The sequence below is a fragment of the Peromyscus californicus genome, unplaced genomic scaffold, assembly GCF_007827085.1.
Source record: "Peromyscus californicus insignis strain IS unplaced genomic scaffold, ASM782708v3 Scaffold_2__1_contigs__length_46816999, whole genome shotgun sequence".
NCBI lineage: Eukaryota > Metazoa > Chordata > Mammalia > Rodentia > Cricetidae > Peromyscus > Peromyscus californicus.
This window is the reverse complement of record NW_026294540.1, coordinates 44549547-44570516: the sequence shown is the minus strand read 5'-3', so window position 1 is coordinate 44570516 and position 20970 is coordinate 44549547. Positions and strand designations below refer to the sequence as shown.

At 46.3% G+C, this 20970-nt stretch overlaps 1 protein-coding gene and 2 long non-coding RNA genes across 3 annotated transcripts; all 3 read right to left on the bottom strand.

Annotated features, from left to right (window-relative positions):
- Positions 1-1983: 1983 nt before the first annotated feature.
- On the bottom strand, positions 1984-11054 carry LOC128120518 (uncharacterized). The gene is made up of 3 exons (XR_008221894.1): positions 10842-11054; positions 10301-10373; positions 1984-8015 (listed from the first exon to the last, which is right to left on the bottom strand). It is a non-coding gene; the product is annotated as an uncharacterized LOC128120518 (long non-coding RNA).
- A 737-nt stretch (positions 11055-11791) lies between these two features.
- On the bottom strand, positions 11792-15233 carry LOC128120668 (uncharacterized). Its single transcript, XR_008221927.1, has 3 exons — positions 15166-15233; positions 14119-14254; positions 11792-13528 (listed from the first exon to the last, which is right to left on the bottom strand). It is a non-coding gene; the product is annotated as an uncharacterized LOC128120668 (long non-coding RNA).
- A 356-nt stretch (positions 15234-15589) lies between these two features.
- LOC128120674 (putative sperm motility kinase W) lies at positions 15590-17902 on the bottom strand. The gene is made up of 2 exons (XM_052754826.1): positions 16409-17902; positions 15590-15998 (listed from the first exon to the last, which is right to left on the bottom strand). The coding sequence occupies exons 1-2, from the start codon at positions 17869-17871 to the stop codon at positions 15974-15976; spliced, it is 1488 nt and encodes a 495-aa protein (XP_052610786.1). The 5' UTR covers positions 17872-17902; the 3' UTR covers positions 15590-15973.
- Positions 17903-20970: the final 3068 nt, after the last annotated feature.

The following is a 20970-nucleotide window of genomic DNA, read 5'->3' as shown; positions in this document are numbered from 1 at the left end:
GTGTCGGGGAGTGTTTGGATCGATCCTTGGTGTTCCGAGTTTGGCAGTGCTAGGCTCCTCTGTGTTCTGCTTGAGCTCAGGGGTGGAGACACACAGTGCTGGTTTGTAGGTGGGAGAACTTCCTGATGCTGGATGATCTAGGAGTGGTATACCTTCTTACCTCACCAACCAGAATGCAGGAACTGAGATGAGATGTGTGCTGGGGCAGGATTCAGAATGTCCCACATCCTCTGATCTCATGAGCCAGGTTATGTGTATTACAACGGTTGTGTGTGCTGGTCACGATGTGCTAACATGTGTCCTGACCTCATGAGCCATGCTCCACAGAGTGCAGTGGGTACATTCACCAACGTTTGATCCAGAGCAAGAACAAGACATGATGTTGCCACACTTCTGCCGGTCTCCTAAACTGACCTTCCTGCAACCACTGTTGCTGCTTATATGTCCCATGATTAACTATCTCAAGTCTATGATTTCACTCCTGTGTTTATACCCTCTGATTGGTGCTTAACATACTAAAAATACACTGATTCCTCCCCTCTCTCTGTATATATCATGAGGCACTATTTGTTGTGTCTACCCCCATTCAGCAGTATTTCTCCAATCTGTCTGCTTGGGATGTGTTCTATGATTAACTTCATTAAAATAACCTGACCTCATGGAATTGTGTTGTGCTGGTCCATGATTTGTTGTCTCCCTAAGATCTAGTCAACCTTAAACTTGCATTTGTTCATACAGGTTTATATTACATTCTTAAAGCCAGCAGTCAGTAGGTGAAGTCTGGAGGATTACAAATTGAGGCCAGTCCTGTGATACTGTCCTAGTATACTTTGTATTGTTGACAGACAGGTCCTGACATAACTCAATGTGATTGAAAGAGTTTATTAGGCCCCCATGTCCTGTTCAATGTCCATCATTAGGGAAGTTTTCTAGGAACTCTAGCAGATTCAGAGGACAGCTCTTTCCTGGCTTGCTCTTCACGGCTCCTTCACTTTACTTTCTTACACAATTCAGGAACAACACACAGGGGTGGAGGCACCCTCAGTGAACCTGGATCTCCCATTTTAGGCATTAATAAAGAAATGGGTCCTGTAAACTGCATGCAACTGCAAAATCACAGGCCTAGTTGCAGACACTCAGCAAATAATCCTCTTTGTTTTTAAGGCATTTTTCTGTGTAAATGGATGGATGTGGAAAAGATATTGAGTGAGAGAACCCAGATCCAGAAAGACAAATGCCAGAGGTCATCTCCATCAGCTGTTTCTGGCTCCCAAACTTCTGAAGTGAGTGTAAAACATAGAGGGGGGCGGATACCAAAAGTACCTGACATCTAGCTTTTTATGTCTAGCTCTGGATATATATATATATATTCCTCTTCCACAGCTAGATATCATGTCCTCTTAGAGGTTCTTCTGAGATCTTCCTAGGGAGATTGTACCTAGAAGGAGTTAGGAAACTAGCCGTGTGTGTATGTGGGACTTTCCTGTGGGGAGGAAATGTGTAGAACAGATACATAGTTGTGTGCATGTGTGTATGATAGAGACAGACAGAGAGACAGAGACAGAGACAGAGATAGAGTCTTTGATTATAAGGCAGGGGGTAATCAGAATGACCTAACTCCATCTCTTTGTGTACCTGTAACATTGGCTATAGAGATTAGGGTACCTAGCATGATGTGACACCTGGCCAGTATATTTGAAGCTTTGCTTTTGGGGAGATGATACTGAGGAGGACATGATACCCTAGTCATAAGTGGGTCTTTTCAATATAGGGTGACATTCTAGCAGGTTCTGAAATTTGTGTCAGTTTGGCTAGGCTGTAAGGGAGGGTTTATCCAGCAGGAACTGATAGTGAGCCATATATGTGAATAAAAATCTTTGGCTGTAGGGTAGGTGTGTCAAGACCTAGTAGGCATTACTTCACCAAACTAATGCACAACCCTACACACACACACACACACACACACACACACACACACACACACACACACACACACACAGTCAAGTCCTGACGGACTTCTTTCTATTTTAAGCCCTAGCTCTCCTCACAGGGCTAGGTGTCAAGGGTAGCATTGTAGTCTCACCCTTACAGCCAAAGCCATAAACATACATGACAACTTGTCAGGTCCTGAAAGGAAGACCCCAGTTCTACAACAATGCCACACACCCAGAGGTAGGTGCCAAGTCCTAGCCTTCCCCTAAGTCCATAGCTCCATTCATGGGGCTAGGGGAAAAACTCCTGAGACTCACAACCTGGGGAGGGTTCCTACAGGCCTGCATGCATGATTGTATATGTGCATGTGTGCATGCTTGTGTTGGTGTGTTTGTATGTTTGTGTTAACCTGTTGTTTTACTGTGGGGAGAAAGGTACCTAGCAGATCCTAAAACCTAACCATGTTTGTATGTGGAACTTTGGTTGTAAGGCTAGAGACAAATACCTGAGCATGACACCTTATATGAATATGAGAGCTGTGCCTGGGATGTTTGCCCATGTCTGGGGTTCCTAGCGGGATTTGACGCTTGACCCTGTGCATGGGACTTTACTGTATGGCAGTGGATCTCTAGGAGTCATGATACCTAGCTGTGTAAGAGGAATATTGACTGTAGGGAAGGGTGGACCTAACAGAAGCTGACACCTGGCCCTGTTTAGATGCTTTGGCTCTAAGGAAGCTGTAAATCCAACAGATCCTGCCATGTAACTGCACTAGTGTGTGTGTGTGTGTGTGTGTGTGTGTGTGTGTGTGTGTGTGTGTGTGTGTGTGTGTGTGTGTGTGTTTGTGTGTGTGTGTATTGTGTGTTGATGAGGGGGTGGCTTTGCCTATAATGGAGACAATAACCCTGAAGGACCAGTCAAATCGCATGTATTGGGAGTCTTTGGCTCTAGGCATGTGTATACCTAACAGTACAGGGGCTTAGATGTACATATATACATGTGTGTGTATGTGACAGAGGGAGGGGATGGAGGGGGAGAGAGTGGAGAGAGAGAGAGAGAGAGAGAGAGAGAGAGAGATTGGCTGTAGGTAATGGACACCTAGCAGCAGAAGCACCTTGTTGGCTGTGTGTACATAGGGCTTTGGCTCTATGTGGGACACCTCACAGGACCTAACACCTAGAGATGTGTGTTTGTTTGTTGTATGGGTGATACCTCTACCTCACAGGACTTAACACCTAGAAGTGTATGTGGGGCTTTCCTTGTATGGTGGTTGTCTTCTAGGACCTGATAGCTAGCTGAGAGTGCATTGAATTCGTGAAGGCATTTGTAGGAGCATGTGTGCCTGAATGTGTTCCTGAGTGTGTGAGTGTGTACTTAGCATTTGAATTATAGGGGAGCAGTGCATACTGGTAAACTAGCTGTGTAAGAATATTGCACTGTGAATACAGAAAAAGAGGTATGTATCAGGACCTGACACCTAGCCCTGAGTAGACAGCTTTGTCTGTTATGGAGTGGGAACAGCAGGACCTGACCTCGGACTCTGTGTCTCTCTGTCTGTCTCTGTCTATCTCTGTCTCTCCCTGTCTTTGTCTCTGTCTCTCTGTCTCTCTGTCTCTCTGTGTATGTGTTTGGCTGCAGGGGATGGACACCCAGAAGGGCAGCACTTTGATGGTTGTGTAAATAGGGCTTTGTCTGAATGGGGGAGACCTTGTTGACATGACAGCTAGATGAGACTGCATGAGCACGTGCATGGGATCATACAAGCATGTGTGCCTGAGTGTGTTTGTGAATGTGTGACTGTGTACCTGGCATTTGACTATAGGGTAGGGGTACCAGTACTAGAAAACTAGCTGTGTAACTGTATGGTCCTTTGGATGTAGGGGAAGAGGTGCCCAGCAGGATGTGACACCTAGCTCTGGGTGTGTGGCACTGCTGTAGCTGAGGGGATTCCTATCAGGAATGTGACCTAACCATGTGTGTCTATGCGGTTGTAAGGGAAGAGATAAACACTAGACCCTGACACTTGTGTTATACTATGTGGGCAGCTGTTTGTGGCTTCTGCGGCTGTAGGTGAGGGCATCCTTAGAAAGACCAGACACCCAGCCCTGTTCAGGGGCTTTAGCCATCGTGTTGTTGATCTCTTGGAGGACAGACTTCCCAACTGTATGAGAGGAGCATTTTTTTTTAGTGGACAGTTGATCTAGCAGGACCTCACACCTAGGCATGTGTGTTTGGCACCTGCTGTAGAAGACATTTTTCACAGTAGCACCTGACACCTAGCAATGTGCAGGTGGTTTTAATTTAAGTGTGGGGACACCTTACAGACGATGATACCTAGTGTTGTTGGCAAAGAGAAAACTTGGCTTCTTGGTACAGTAAAAATAAAGTCAAATTCCTCCCCCAGGCCTGTATTCATCAAGTCTCACATTTCTTGTTTTCTACCCTTATTCTCCAAAATCTCTCGTCTATAACTTGAAGACACTTTCTCTGATCAACTTCACTAATAATATACTGACCCTGGGCTTCTATTTTCCTAGTCACTGACTCGTTTTCTCTAAGACAGCTATCTCCATGACAATGCAGCATTGTCACATTGACCATTGCCACAAGTTCAGCACAAGTGCACACACACACACACACACACACACATATTACACACACACACACACACACACACACACACACACACACACACACACACACTTTTCCCTATAACATCTCTATCTTTAGCACTGCTCCACATATATTACTATTGAACAGGCATGGCAGGAATCTCCCCTGGTATCCTACATAGACTGCTAGGTGTCATGTCCTAATGGATCTAGACAGCTCCCAACTGCTGCCACTCAACATACACTGTTGTGTTCCTAAGACACACAGCAGAGCATCTCCCTCTTCTCCCACAGAGACTCATCCCACTATCAGGGGCCGCCCACACAACAGGCCTTACTAGCTACTGCCCCCCAGGCCTGCTTCCAAACCTACCCATGTACCACTGCCCTGCTGGACACTCCTACCCCTGCCACTATAGCCTGAAACACACTACTTGGTTTCACGCTTTGCTGGACACCTACCTGAGGCCTGGATGCACTACTGTGTATCATATCCTCAGGACTCCCCAGTCCTAACCCAGACATTGTGCATGATAACAGGCCTCATCTAATAAGTTTCTCTTCCTACACCCATACTGCTGCCGCAAAAGCACTGCTAATTTTCAGCCGTGCTTAGACCCATGCCCCTGTCTGGTAGTGTATGTTGTCAACAGAATGGTGCTATTTTGGGTAAGGCTTGAAGCCAATTATTGTATATGCATACAACATACTTTAATATACATGACTGAAATCTGCACAGAGTGTTAGTAAGAGAACAATGGCAAGAAACTTGATATGTCAGTGATGGAGGTGTTAGCAGAGCCTTTAAAATTGTAGTGTTCACTGGGCCAGTTGTGTATATCGATGGTAAGGGTGTGTGTCAACATTGTTGGATACCTAGCATGTCATGCGTGATGGAGCCTGGTGTTCAAGTGAACCTGACACACAGCACTTTATATGCACTGTGGTTTGGACAGGAGTTAATGTCCAGCATGACCCAGTAACCAGCAGTAGAACCTGAGACCCAGCACATGGTATAGCAGAGGAAGGAGTCCAGTAGAAGCTGATGCCTAGCAGTGTAGGTGTGTCTTAAGCAGAAGGAGGGTGTCCAGATGTGCAAATTTCTAAGTATTGTGGAAGACCTGACATGGGGAGAAGTTCCCAGAATGGTCTGATGGCTGTCGATTAATGTGGGGAATGAAGTCAAACTGGACCTGGTACCTAGAGTGGATGTGTGGTCATAGGGGTGGTGATGTGTCCAGTATGTTTGATGCTAACTGTATGTCAGAGAGGAGCAGTGGAAGAACGGGGTGTCAAGCTCTGCACAATCCCTACGGAGTATGTGTCAGATTATGGCTGAGCTGATGTCCATCAAGGTCTGATCATTCATGTTGAAGTAGGTTGGCAGTGTGCGATGTGATGTCCGAGTGTGCTTGACACTTCAGAGTGTGTGTGTGGCATTGAGGGAGCCAGCAGAGCCTGACACCTAGCAGTGCACGTGGGGCAGCTGCAGGGCGATGTGTGCATTCCAGGGCCGTTAGCTAGCCTTGTAGGAGTTGCCATAGAGTTTCAAATGCCCAGCAGGTCTGAAATCCAACAGGGATATATGGGTTGATGAAATGTGATATCCTTTGGGCCCTGATACTAACACTGTAGATTGTGGTGGTGGTGGTGTGATATTCAGGAGGGCCTGAACCCTAGCAGTGTATGTGGAATTTCAGTGATATTAGGGTGTCAACTGGGGACCAATACTAGCAGAGTATTTGCATACAGTGGCAAGAGAGTGTCCTGTATGACCTGATAAGTAGCTGTTAATAAAGGATTATGTGGGTTACATTCTGGATCCAGACCTAGGAATACATGGGAGGTATGCGAGAGGGTTTATTTAACAATGTCTGATAGCTAGCAGTCAATGTGTAGTTTGGTGAGAAGTCACACATGGTCCAGTACTTAGAAGTACATTAGAAGTTCTCTCTCTGTGTGTGTGTGTGTGTGTGTGTGTGTGTGTGTGTGTGTGTGTGTGTGTGTGTGCGTGTGTGATGTAGAGGTTGTTTATCATGGTCTGACAGCTGGTAGTACCAGTGAGGTGGCATGGCTGTAGTGTCCCATGCTGCATTATACCTAGTGTTGTACATCAGTGCAGGAAGATTCCAGGAGTCTTTGAGCCATACAGTAACTGTGTGTCCTTGTCTGGAGGTCAAGTGTCCAACAGGGCCTGATACCTTTCCCCATGTCTTAGTACACTGTGGTTGGAGGCATGTCTAGCATGGTCTAGAATCTAGCACTGTGTGTGGGACAGCATAAGGGGAGTTGAATATCTAGTCCTAATACCTAGAGAACTCTGTGGTGAGTGTGGGTGAGGGGCGTCCTTCATGTCCTTACACTGACCCTGTATGTAAGTTGTTAACCAGGGGAGGGGCATGGGTAGCACATGTGAGTATCTAGGGGTCAGACCTGCTGCTTTCCCCAGCTGACTGGACCATCCACACAGTGCTGTTAACAGATCAGCTGGAGAGCTCATCTCCATCCCAACAATGGGATAGGTTTCAGCCCTCCTCACACCACACAGCACACACGACACCTCCACCTCCTCACAGCCACACAACATTCACTGTCAGGGATTTGTTGTCTGCCAGGGTGTGTCAGGGGCCAGGCTCTCTCTAGACGTCCTGGGGGAGTGTCTGCTCCAGCCATGCTCCAGCCTCTGTATTTCATGTCTGGGGGCCGCAGGCATCCTGAGTCCACAGTTCATCTTCTCCGTGTTATTTCTGATCCTCCTTTCTATAAGGCAGGAAATCATGTAGTCCTCTTCTATAACTTTATGTGAGCATTACAGTGTTTGTATTTGAGGTCAATTGAAATGGTGACTGTGTTCAGTTTTTCAATTGGTTCCTTATTGCTTGTTTTTTTAAATCTTCTTCTGCAGTCATTTGTGGACAAGCCATTCTCTCTGCCTTGATTTCCATAGGTGACTGTGAAAAAAAATCAGTTAGGCCTGTTTCTGAGCTTTTGTTCTGTTCCATATACCCAGTCTCCATTACTTCCCTGTAGCCCTTTATGGATCTCTGAGGCTTTGTGGGAAGTCCTGGAAGAAGAAGATCAGGGTCTGGAGGAATCTTTCCTGTCCTCTGCCATGTCTTCTAGGTTTAGGACCCATTGGTTGTTACATCTTGTGTTTGAGCATCAGACTGGATTTTGCTGAGTCTATAGATGAAGTGCAAACATCTGTCACCTTTAGAAAAGCAACTGGTAGAACCTGAGAGCTCATATTGTTTGGATTTCTCTCCTCCAGTAGTCAAAGTATTCTGAATGCCGATTTATAGAAATTATGTTGGAATTCTAATTAAATACTTCAGTATTTGTTTGTAAATTGTCTCTGCCTAATACCAGTGAGAAATGGGCCAAATGTATGACCTCAAGTTCTGCCTCTTCATGTTAGTGGAGGCCTGGGACAGGTGGTCCATGGGTACTGCCGTTCTCAGGAGATCCACTCTAGAGTTCAGAAAGAGAAGCACATTTAATTCCCAATGCTCTTCTGAGATATTTCTTTACCTGATCAGGAAGGTTTTATTTGTTATCTGTGAAGACAGAGAGGCATAGGTGACTTTCTGAACGGTCAAAATGCAAAGGGGTCTAAGTTGGGCAGGATTCAACAGTAAGTACCCACTGGGAGGCTTCCACAGGGGGATGCTCCTATAGATTCCCCAGATCTTGTTAGTAATTTGGAGTGGTTGTCTGTAGTTGGATGGTGGAAGAGAAACCATGTCATTGTTCTCCACAGCATGTCCTCCCGTTGCTGTGTGTAGCCTCTGAGTTCCTCTGGAGCTCAGACAGTGCATACTAGTCTGCTAGGAAGGGGAGGGGAGAGGCGCTCTTTTCCCTCCATGTCACTAATGCTCAGTGTGCACATACTCAGGTCAGGAGTTCTTGGGGTCCACAATTCAGGATATGGCCAGGCACTTAGAAGTAAAAGCTTGTGTTAGACCATTGGTGAGGCTGGCAGAAAGATTCATTCACCACCCTAGACCTGTGGCCTTTCAGATAATACCTGGTTTATTTTTGGTGGAATTCAGGACCTAATGAGGCAGGAATAATGTCCCTTTTCTTCCCATGTGACTTCCTGAGGGAGAACTCAGTGCAGTCTCCTTGAGAAGTCCTGATTTCAGGGATTGGTTTGTCCTAGCTGCTCTGCTACTGTCCCATAAACAAGCTCTAGGATCAAGAAGGAAAAGCAGTTTCACCAACATGTCTATTTCTAGGCACTGTGTTTCCTGCACCCAGTTCACTGAACACTTGCCTAGATGAGACAGGATGCACATATGGTGAAGATGAGCTTTGTCTCAGAACATATCCAACAGAACCTGCAGATCTGAGGAGAAAAGGATGGTCAATGAGAGTTCTGGAGTTGAACTCTGAGACTACAAGAGACCCAGGCTGTTACCACACTAGTCTATGTCAATGATCTGGGAGGAATTTAAACAGTCCCAACCAGTCAGGTTCTGTCCAAAATAGCAAGCTACCCAGCATCACTTGGACTCCCTTTATTCCACTGGGAAATGAGTATTACTGAGCCACTTTGGGGTAGTGTGTGTAAAGATCTTGGTACCAATAGCATGTATTGTCTGCACCTGTTCCTGCTGCCTCCAGGAGGCAGGCAGTGGTGGAAGGAGTGTGTTGAGTGTGTAAGCCTGATCATAATCTGATATCTCTCACGTAACAATCTAAAGGCCATCACATGCTCCCTGCAGTGGCCAGTGATATAAGAAGTTCACATTAAACTCACCTGGCCTCTTAGGCATCAACTCTGGTTCCTAAGGGTCACATTCTTAGAGACCATCATTACCAGGGCTTGGAGTCCTGGTCCACATGTGCTGTCTCCCGAGAGATTCCATGGCTGGCCACATTACCCAAGACTCCCTTCCACAGGCCATGGTTTTAGTTAAGTGCATCAGGGTGAGACATTCCTTAATGGTCACTCACTGATCAACAAACAAGCTATGGGCCGAGGAGCAAGCAGGCCATTGTCTCTTGGCTGGTTTCCCTTGTTAGGTTGTGTCAGTCCCCATTCCCCAGTCTCTGGAACCCAACACAGACTAAGTCACTGGCCAGTGACAGAATGGATGTCACAACATACAGGTGTGAGAAGATGTTCACCATCTTTGATTCAAACTGTTTCATCTCAATGGTGTTAGGATCAGAGGGAAGAGATGTGCCACCTACACCAAGTCATCTCAATATCCCTCTGTAGCCATGCCTCAGCTATTTATATCTATCTATCTATCTATCTATCTATCTATCTATCTATCTATCTATCTATCTATCTCTTGTCCTCTGTAATACAAGCTAAGTGACCACCTACTCTTGGAATTAAGGGGGACCTGCCTGGTCAGACTTATTCTTCCTAACCTCTAATCCAGAGTCAAATTTAGACAAGAAACCAAAAACTAAGCATCTGCTACAGGCTATTATATAGTGGTCTCAATGATGCTTTCGGCCATGTGTTGCCCAGAGATGAGCCTTGACAATCATCCCATTCAGAGTGGCCATCCTTCACTGCATGGAGAGGCTGTCTGCCTGTCAGGCGCACCTGACAACACTTTAGACAATTATCCCAGCAGGACAAGCAAGCAGTCAGCCTAGCTGAAAGCCCTAGCTCTATGGTCAACAAGACTGTCTAGGCCTGACCACTGTACCCAGTGGGACCTGGGTACAAAGTAGTTTTAAGAGTGCTGACCCCACCTCTGACCACTGTGCCCTACTAGGTAAGGCCTACTCACTTCCAAAGTGGAGCAATGTCCCAGCATTCCATCTGAAGTGGTACCCATTTTCCTCCAGCTTGCTGTCACTTTCCTGTTAGGAGACAAATATGGTTCTGATGAAACTCCCTACAGTGAGGCCCCTTCACAAGCATGTAAACTAGGCCAGCATGCAGTGGGACTGTGTCTTTTCTGATGGGCAGGACACAGGGATAAATGAAGGCTGCAAATACAACAGCAGGGAAGAGGGAGAGGAAGGAGAGGGAGGAGAGGGAGGAGAGGAAGGAGAGGAAGGAGGGAAAGGAGAGGAAGGAGAGGAAGGAGCTCCCTTTCCCTCATGTGGGGAAACATTTCACTAGGACCACAGACCTGAAGGGTGCACAGATTAATGAGTACTGCAGGTTATTCCCCTGCAGACTGGTCCACAGGGTCTGCACAGTCATGGGTAGCTTGTACCTGGTATTGGCTCATGGCCCCCTCAGACAAGGATGCTGTGAAACACCAATCCTAAATCCTTGATAACTAAGGTTTCCTGGAGGGAAACCTGTGGTAGTTGGTTTACCTCCTCCTGTGCTGGACAGAGACCCTTCATGCTGGGGAAGTGGGCACACTGCCATCTGGACTTCCTGCAGAGCTCCGACTTCTGCTGTCTCAGGCCACACCTCAAATTGCCATCGTGTGTCTCCTGATGTAGAGAGCTCATCCCTTTAAAGAGGAAGGACATGTGAAAGGGACTCTAGGGGAACTTGAAATATGCAGCACTTAAGCTAGACCTACTATGCATCCCTCTCCCCATGGCTCCTCTCCTCTCTCTTCCTTTCTCCCCAAATCCCTCCCTTAGCCAATTCTTTCCTGCTGCCTCTGCAATCTCTGGTTCTCATCTTCTGCTCTCCATCTCCAGATCAACTTTGTCACTTTATTTAGAAGTGGGTTTGTACTGTGGCACTGATGATTTTGAAGTCAGAGTTTTAAATTTGCATGCCCTTACAGTGAAGCAAGATAATGTGCCAATTACAGAGGACAGATGACAGTACCAAACACAAAATTAGTGTAGTAGAAACCCGAGGCCTGGAACTGACCAGTGACTCTGCAATGAACACTGACAAGTGAAAATATGTGGACAGAGAGGTCTACAGTGTGACTCACTCTGTCACACTCGGTCACTGCAGCTTCCACAAGGAAACCTTTAAGTCTCCCCTTTTTAAAATGTATCTTACTTTCCCTTTTTATTCTCTTAAATTTTGTTTTGTTTGGGCAGGTGTAAGTTGGAGGGCAGATGTGAAGTGATGGGGACATGAATGTAATCAGGATACCTGATGTAAAAGACACATAGAATGAATATATAAATGAATAAATAACTCAGTAGAGAGATAAGTAAATAAATAGATGAAATAAATACATGAAGAGCATACAGGGTAAAAAGCACATTCTCACCCTCATGAGTGAATGAAATTTGGACATTTTTCAGAAAACAGATACAACTGAGGATGACTGTGTTATGTGTGACAAGCTTGTCCCAAAAGACAAGGATCACTGTTTTCTCTCATACGCAAAATGTGCAGGTCATAGGGGTCAGAACATGAACAACAGAACACTCAGGACATGGAATAGGACAATGGTCTTCCTGGGACTGTTGACAGTGTTCTTGGGAGGGGCTGATCCCCTCTACCATCACACACTGTCTAGAGTGGGGTGCACAGAGTCCTAGTTGGTTCAGAATCCAGAAACCTGCAGCCCTGGGTTCTCCATTAGCCAGTGAGTATGAACAAAGTTCAGTGGCCTAAATCCAACCCAAAGTGGTTTTGACAAGTAACAAAAACACTGTGGGACCCATGAGCAAGAGTAGACATAGAAGTCAGCAGACAAGCATACAGTACCTGGATGTCGGATGAGTAGAACTGGAAGCTGCTATCTAGATTCTGTGGCTTCATGCAATGCCTCTGCCACTGGTGTCCTTTAGTGAGAGCCCTGCTTTCAACATCCCAAGACAGGCACCAGCTGTCTCAGTGACCCACCTTGAGTCCTCAGCTGTGATCTCAAGGCTCAAATGGAAAGAACTCAATCAATCAGACCAGGTAGCCAATCTGGACTCTCCTGATTGGTCAGGTTGAAGTCATGGGATGTGTGCCTGGTGGGGATCCTGGGAAAGGGTTAGAGAGCAGCCTTTGCATGCTCTGTGCCTTGTTCCCAAGGATGTGTCAGCTAGTGCATACCTCCTCCAGCCCACTGACCAGGGTCCCCAGAAGAATTCATGACAGCAGTTCTCACCTCCAGGTATCTGTTCACTGGTGGACATAGACTTCTATTCTGAAGGGTCGATTCGGACTTTGCTGCTGTTTGTAGTCCATCCTGGATGACAGAACCTTCAGTTCAATCCCTGACCCTGTCAGGATGAAAGAAGCACAGAACTTGTCTCCTTTCCCTCAAATGTCTGATGAATTTACCATTGGTGCTATACATACAGTACTTGAAGCCAGGCATGGCAGTCCACATCTGTAATCACAGCACCCAGGAGGCAGAGAAAGGGGTCACTCTCTGTGAGGTTGAGAGCTGCATGTTCTACACAGAGAGTGTTGAGATAGTAAGGGCCATACAGTGAGATCCAGTCTCAAAAAAAAAAAAATAAAAATAAGATGAGGATTCAGGAAATTTTCCTATCTCATTTCTAGAATTCAACAGAATCTGCCTTCATTGATATGCAGCAGATACACAGTCTGACACCGGGTGATACCCACAAACTGAAAATTCCTCTCTCTTCCTGAACAAACTGACTGATCTTGTTCTCTGCACTTGGGACTCACCAGATGGTCAGGGTTCTAGAAGTCAGTGACAGCACAAGCTGACTGTCATCCACTGGGAAGATCTGGCCAAAGACTTTAACATGCATCGGTATTTGTTCACAGGCCAGGATCAGATGGTCAGAACGGATCTGGAGGCCAACTACAACAGAGAAGACGGTTCCTCCCTTGTCACACCTCTGCAGTCTCTCAGTCTCCCATTGCTCTTCAGTTGAGCAAGTCAATGATAGCTTTCCCTCTGTGTCAGGGATGCTGGCACATGCCACCTCATGGGATCCTTTTCAGCACATCAAGACCAGGCTTCAGAGACTTGTCTTCTACCACACACAGATACTTACTGTACTCAAACTTACCTGCAGGCCCATGATTCACACAGATTAGTACCCTGGATTCCCTGTTGAGTTCATTTTCCCTTGTAAATCAGTGAGATGCTCCCTACCTGGAAGGTGTCCTGTAAACAAGTGAGACACTACAACTCAACCAGTGCTTCACACTGCACCAGGGGCTGTTGCTGTGGGATGGTCTGTATGGCAAATGTGTTGCTGATTGGTCAATAAATAAAACACTGATTGGCCATTGGCTAGGCAGGAAGTATAGGTGGGACAAGGAGGAGAATAAAGCTGGGAAGTGGAAGGCTGAGTCAGAGAGACACTGCCAGCCGCCATGATGACAAACAGCATGTGAAGATGCCGGTAAGCCACGAGCCATGTGGCAAGGTATAGATTAATAGAAATGGATTAATTTAAGCTATAAGAACAGTTAGCAAGAAGCCTGCCACGGCCACACAGTTTGTAAGCAATATAAGTCTCTGTGTTTACTTGGTTGGGTCTGAGTGGCTGTGGGACTGGCAGGTGAGAGAGATTTGTCCTGGCTGTGGGCCAGGTAGGAAAACTCTAGATACAGGCTGTCATCAAGAGATCCATGATGATCAAGGTTTCCTTGTAAGTCTGACCCCAATGGTGGGCGTTGGTCATAGAGAAGTCCAGTGTTCTGGCCTTGTAAAGACAATACCCAGGATCAGGCCTGGCAAGGCCTACTTACCTTCCCACATTGGAGCAGAACAATGTTAATGTAAGGTCAAATGTCAGTTATAAATCCCTCCATGAGATGGAAAAAATGATGTAAGATTCTTGGATCAGGAGGTGGGAGACAGCAAGTGAATCCTGGATGAAGGAGGCTATGGAGACAAAGACATAGATGTCATCAGATCTGCCAAAGGACATGTCAGACAGGAGCAGGAGAGGACTCCACTGCAGGATGGAGCCACCCTTCTCTTCTGCCAGACCCTTCTTCAGTAGCCCAGAATGGAAGTCCCTTTCCAAAGCAGCCTCATACTTCACTACATTGACGTATGCCAGGAACCATCAGAACAGGTTCCATTCCTCCTCATGGCTGGCAATACACCCAAGGTCACACTCTGCTCTGTTTGAGACATTTGTTCCTGGTCTCACTTTTTCAGACCCTTAACCCAGCAAAACCTCCTTTTCTCCACTCATTGCAGGTAAGCTCTTCTGGACAGACTCTACCCTCTCTCCAGGTCCTCTCATTTCCTCTTCATCCTCTCCACCTCCTTTCCCCTGTTTCACCCCTTATCTCCATCCCTCTGTCTCCCACTGGATTTACAGTTCCTGCAGTTCTTCTAAAAGACTGTCAGAAAGCAGGTTGGAGGTGATGAAGTGATCAAAGAAGAGGGAAGCCTGAGACCTGTGTGCAAGTCTGTCCTGTTGACAGAGGCAGCCCTTGTAGATGCCGGGGAACCCTGGTTCTACAGGAACCATGAGGGATGTAGACATTCATTAGGTCGATGCTACACGTGACTACTTAGTGATGTTCAACAACAGTGCAGGGGCAGCAGTGAGGTGAAGGATGGGGAAGATGGCAGCTGAGACCCTACACCTGGAGGATGGATACTGGAACCTGTAGCCCTAACGTGTCATCACACAGGACACAGAGTTCCAGCCTGGATCCTTCCTGCTGCACCACACCACACCAAGACTGTAGTTCAAGTAGACCATTTCACTTTCCCAAATAAAACCCGAAAGAATAAAGAAAGTGCCTCTCTTAGTGACTTTAACAGACAGGACTTACTCAGCACTGAGGAGGACGTGACTACACAGACCAATAGTGCTGCACTTTTCTCCTGCTACACCCCAGATCTGTAGGAAGAACAGGATGTTATTTACAAGACAGCATCCTACCTGTGTGCCTTGACACATGATAGGAACCATCGGAGCAGGCCCTCTCCTCCTCATTGCTGGCTGTCCCTAGCTCCCTCCCACTCTGCACTTCAGGGCAGGTTCGTTCCTGCTGTAGACTGTGCAGGGCCCCTGTGGCAGCTCAGCACACACATCTCTTTCATGCTACTTTGTTGACAGGAAGTTCCTCAGGACAGACTCTACTCCTTATTCTACACCACCTCTCATGTCCCCTATTCCTGTCTCAAAACTGTTCCCCAATTAGTCCTCCTTATCTCCTTTCACCCGCCTCCATTCTCCAGAGGACTTACACAGGTCTTGCTGTTTTGTCCATAAGGCAGTCACAGAGTAAGTTGGAGGGTTAAAGTGACCAAGATGATGAGCAGCCTAGATTGGTATAAAAATCCTTCCTGGTGGTAGAGGCTGCTGTTTTCCATGCAGTGTGAGTGGTCCTACAAGCACAACCAAAGCTAGGAAGGTAGAGAGGGTCATGGGGTCCAAGTGACTTATGACCCCCAGTTGTTCCACAACAGTTCTGAGGCTGGATTAAGCTGAAAGAGATGCAAAGTGGCAGCTCAGACCCAATAGCTGGAGGATGAATGGAGGCAGGAGCCTGTTGCCCTGGGTTGGAGGGAGCTGGCACACTGGAGATGAGTTCTGGCTCACTTCTGTGGCAGTCACTCCTCACCAGGTCTGGAATTCTATTGGGCCATTTCAGTTTCCACACTTCAAAGAAGAAAGAAACATGAAAGCACCTCTATTAGTGACTTTGGCAGATGAAAGTTCTGTGCCATATTTCTCCTCCTGATTCCTCCATTCTGAACCTTTAACCCCTTTAGACAAACTCTCCTCCCTTCCTTCCACCCTGTGGTCCCCATGCTAGGCTATCTGCTTTTACCTCAACCTTCCAGGACTTTACATGAACAGGAAGCTGTGAATTTGCCATCTAATGTACTACATAGCAAATTCTGTGCCCTCTGAGTGGGTATAACTTTTCATTTCAAAAGGATATTGAAATAGCATATTGAAAAGACAACATAGGAATTCATCTGTGTGGCCCAACCAACTGTTCTCCATGTAGGTCTCCACTGTCCTCTCTTTCCTTGCAGCCCCTGATGCAAGGGTTCAGGGCTCACCTTCGGGTGGGCAGGCAGCACCACAGTGCTCTCAGTGCATAGAGAATTTGCTTCCTCACCAGTTCCCAGACCCTGAATGGCCTGGATCCAGATGTTGTGGGTGCCACCTGGGGCTGGTCACTGGGAATGTCTGGCTCCTGGGATGAATCTTCTTCACAGAAGCCCAGGTTGAGAAATACTGTGGGTGTTGCATCCAAGACTGATTCAGGGGAGGAGAGATTGCCAGGTAGGGGGTCAACAGAATTCCTGTTGACTGCAATGTCCTCTGCAGGAGTGTTGATGACGTCAGCCACAAGAGCATCTCTTTCTGGGACTGTGTTGTCTGAACCGGGCATCGCCTCCAGGAAGGAGAGTCTATGAGGCATGGTGTAGCTTCTGCATCTTTTGCCTCTTTCTTCCACACCCTCCTCCTTAAAGTGATCCTTCCCAGCATGTGTACTGGTTGTAAATGCTGGATCACTGGCTCTCTTCAAGGGGAGAGGGAGGCGAACAGGATCTGCTGGGCTGCTAGTTAGCCAGGGCACCTGATCTTGAAGATGGCTGTCCCCACAACTCAGCTGATATTTGAGAATGTTGCACGTAGCCATTACACGATTATCTTCTCGCCTGTGAGTTAGGGATGACACAATCTCCTCACAGGTATAGCCGATGGTGCACATAGTCTCCACGACCCTGGGCAGGATTTCTTTGGTGGCAGGCAGTACATGTTGTTGAATGGGGCCCAGCCATGGTCGTTCCACAAGCTGAGAGATTGTGAATCGGAACCAGGTGGGGACCATGAGTAGTCGGGCAATGATGATGTGACAGGGTTTGGACAGATGGTAGGGAATGGGACACATTGTGGTGGTGATGAGTCTGTGCATACCATCAAGGGTTTCTTCCATGTATGGAAAGTGCCCTGTGATCAAGACATATAGAACGATACCCAAGCTCCACATATCACCTGCCAGTCCATCATAGGGCTTTCTTGCCAAGATCTCTGGGGCCCAATAGAGCAAGGAGCCACAGATCTCCTGCAACATCTGCCCCTCTGTGATTTCAATCGCCATCCCAAAGTCACAAAGCTTTGCATTTCCTGCTGCATCGACTAGGATGTTTTCCAATTTAATATCACGGTGTGCGATGTGTCTCTGGTGGAGGAAGTGAACCGCTGACACCACCTGCCGGAAAATCCCTCTAGCCTCCTCCTCCTTTAGACAGCCCCGTGCCCTGAGGCAGCTCTCCAGATCTTCTCCTGCCACATACTCCATAATCACGTAAGTGGTTGACAGTGTGTCGATCATGTCAAAAAATCGAACGATGTTCCTGTGTTCCAGTGACTGAAGGATGTTCACTTCAGTACTGATGTCAGCCACACTGTTGGTGTTTTTCTCAAGGACCTTGACAGCCACTCGTGTATGTGTGGGAAGGTGGCAGGCCAGCTTCACCTCCCCGAATGAACCACACCCTAGAGATGTTAACATCCTGAAATCCTTTTCAAGAATGTCCTCTTCCATGTGGCTGCCCATGGTGTTGTGCTCAATTTCAACCACTTTATCTTGTGGGAAATTTCAGACCCACACAATGCTAAAAGAAAAAGATTAATGCAGTTTTAGGAGGGAAGGCTATAGCTTGGAATTCTCTGTCATGAAATCTGAAATATCCCAAACAATCTTATGATGCTCTTCAAGGATATAAAAATACTAGAAGAACCTAAACCCAAGGCAGTGAATGAGGAATCATAGGAAAGATCAGAGTTGGTATAAGTAAAGGTGGCATGCAAAGGAAAATCCTGAGATCCCTGAAAGAATGAGCTGCTTCTGTTCAAGGATGTGCCACAAGGCAAAACCCTCAAAAGCTGATCAAGAGAGATCAGATACAAATTACACTATAGAAAAGTTGATGTTGTAACTGATACATCTACAGTCCAGAGGGCCTTTAGGATGTTATAATTTTTATACTCCAGAAAATTATAAAATATGAAAGGAATTCCTAGACATGTGTGAATATTGAGTTAAGATAAAATAAAAACACTTAAACACATAAGTCATAAGCAACCATTTTGGACTGGCAACAAAAACAGCTCCAAACAAGCAGAGCCCAGATCTCATAGATTCCCTGAATCATTTAAAGCTTAGCAGAAGAATGAAGGCCAGGGTTATAGAAAAATTCTTCAAGAGAGAAAAAGCAAAGGCCCATATCCAAACTCATCCCTGTGCCAATGTTAGCCTGATCCCACCACCAAGTAAGCTCAAAGAACGGAGCAAGTGTGAGCTCCTTTCCTTGATGAGCATAGATGTGAAGATCATTCGTGAGAGTCCCTGACACTTCACCTCCATCATCCAACACACTAAAGAGCCCTTTGTTCACAGTCCCAATGGCAGAAGTAACATTTGTAACAAATGGAACAACAGCATAGCACATAAGGAGACTGTGGGAAGAATCCACACTCAGCACAGTGACTAGAGAACTGTTGTGTTATAAGGAAAGTAGCTAAACTAGATAGAGTTCTACAGGAGACAAAGCAGGTCCACAAACAGAAACAGGATCTACTCTGTCTCTCCTGGTCATGAGGAAGGAGAGGGCTAGGCTTGTGTAAAAGTCCCAATATCAGTCACAAAGACATGGTGGGGGACTGATGTAGTACAGGGGAATATGATCAAGTACAGTGTAGGCATGTGTGGAAATGTATCATTCAATTGCTTATGAGAATGTGTATATATAAAAAATACCCTGAGTGAAATAACCCAGACTCAGAAGGATAAACATGGTAGGTATTCACTCATAAGTGGATAGTAGATGTAAAGCAAAGGATAACAAGACTACAACCCACAGCTCCAGAGAAGCTAGCTAACAATGTAGTTCCCAAGAGAGACACATAGATAGCCCAGCAAAGGAGAAATAGATGAGATCTTCATGAGCAAACTGGGGATGAGGTGGGGTAATGGAGGGCAAGGAATGGAGGATGAGAACATAAGGGAATGGGGAGGTTTGAGCTGGAAAAAGGACAGAGTGGGAGAGCAAGGAAAGAGACACCATGATAAATGAAGACATCATGGGTATAGGGAGAAACAGGATGCTAGGGAAGTTCTCAGGAATCCACAAGGATGACCCCACCTTAGACTATTAGCAATAGTCGAGAGGGTGCCTGAACTGTCCTACTCTGCTAATCAGAACAGTGAATACCCTAACTGTCATCATAGAGCCTTCATCCAGTAACTGACGGAAGCAGATGCAGAGATCCACGTCTGAGTGCCAGGCCAAGCTCCCGGAGTCCAATCGATGAGAGAGAGGAGGGATTCTATGAGCAAGGGACATTGAGATCATGATGGGAAAAAGTACAGAGACAACTAGCCAAACTAGTGGAAACACATGAACTGTGGACCAATAGCTGAAGAGCCCCCATGGGACTGGACTAAGCCCTCTGGATAGGCGAGACAGTTGCTTAACTTGAACTGGCCAGGGGGCCCCAAGGCAGTGGGATCGGGATCCATGCCTGGTGTATAAGCAGGCTTTTTGGAACTCAGTGCCTATGGTGGGACACCTTGTGCAGACTTAGTGCAAGGGGGAGGGGCTTGGACCTGTCCCAATGAATGTACCAGGCTCTGCTGACTCCCCGTGGGAGACCTTGCCTTGGAGGAGGTGGGAATGGGGGGTAAGTTGGGGGGAAGGCTCAGGGGCAGGAGGAGGGAGGATGGGGGAATCTGTGTATGCATGTAAAATGAAAAGAAAAAAATTTAATAATAAAAATAAAATGAAATTCTCAAAGAACAAAAAATTAAATGTTTCTTCAAAAGTATTTACACATTAAAAAAAGAAAACAAAAGTTTCAAGGTAATCTAATTGCGTCTCGTTCTTCTATGTTCAGGTGCTCTCCCTTGGAGCCTGCTCTTGTCTCAAGGAAAACAGAGGAGCAGTGGATCTGGTGGAGAGAGGAGCTGAGGGCCAACTGGGAGGAGTGGAGGGAGGGGAGGATGCAGTCAGGATGGACTGTATGAAAGAAGAATACATACAAAGAAAAAGTGAAAAACATAAATAGAAATATGAAACAGCAAATCTAAATCCCAGGAGCCAAAACCAACAAAGTGGAAATCAACTTGTCCAATCTCAACAACTAGCAGCAATGATCTGCAGTATTTCAGTAGTCCATAAAATGGAGGGAAGGCACACTTTCAAGCACATTTCATAAAAGAAGTATTCCCCTAATTTCCAAACCATAGAAGACATTTAAAAAAGATCCCAGTATCAGGTAATATCCTTGAGTGACAGATTGGAAAAAACATGAATGAGAATAATTGAGAGCTCATCTCAAATTCAACACCACATTAATAAGACCAGACTTCATGATCAAGACGTCTTTAACCAGGAACACTCGAGATTCGTCCACAGACACAAATTGCCAAAGGGCACAGCATACACACCACACTGAGGTAAGTCCTAAATCAGACATCAGTGGAATAGAATGCTTAATTCATGAAGAAACTTGGAATTAGTGAAAGTGTTACTACAAACATGCCAGTTCCACAAACACAGGTGTCACATTTTGTTCACTGCAGGTCATGAGCAGGCAGGGGGATTGCCTT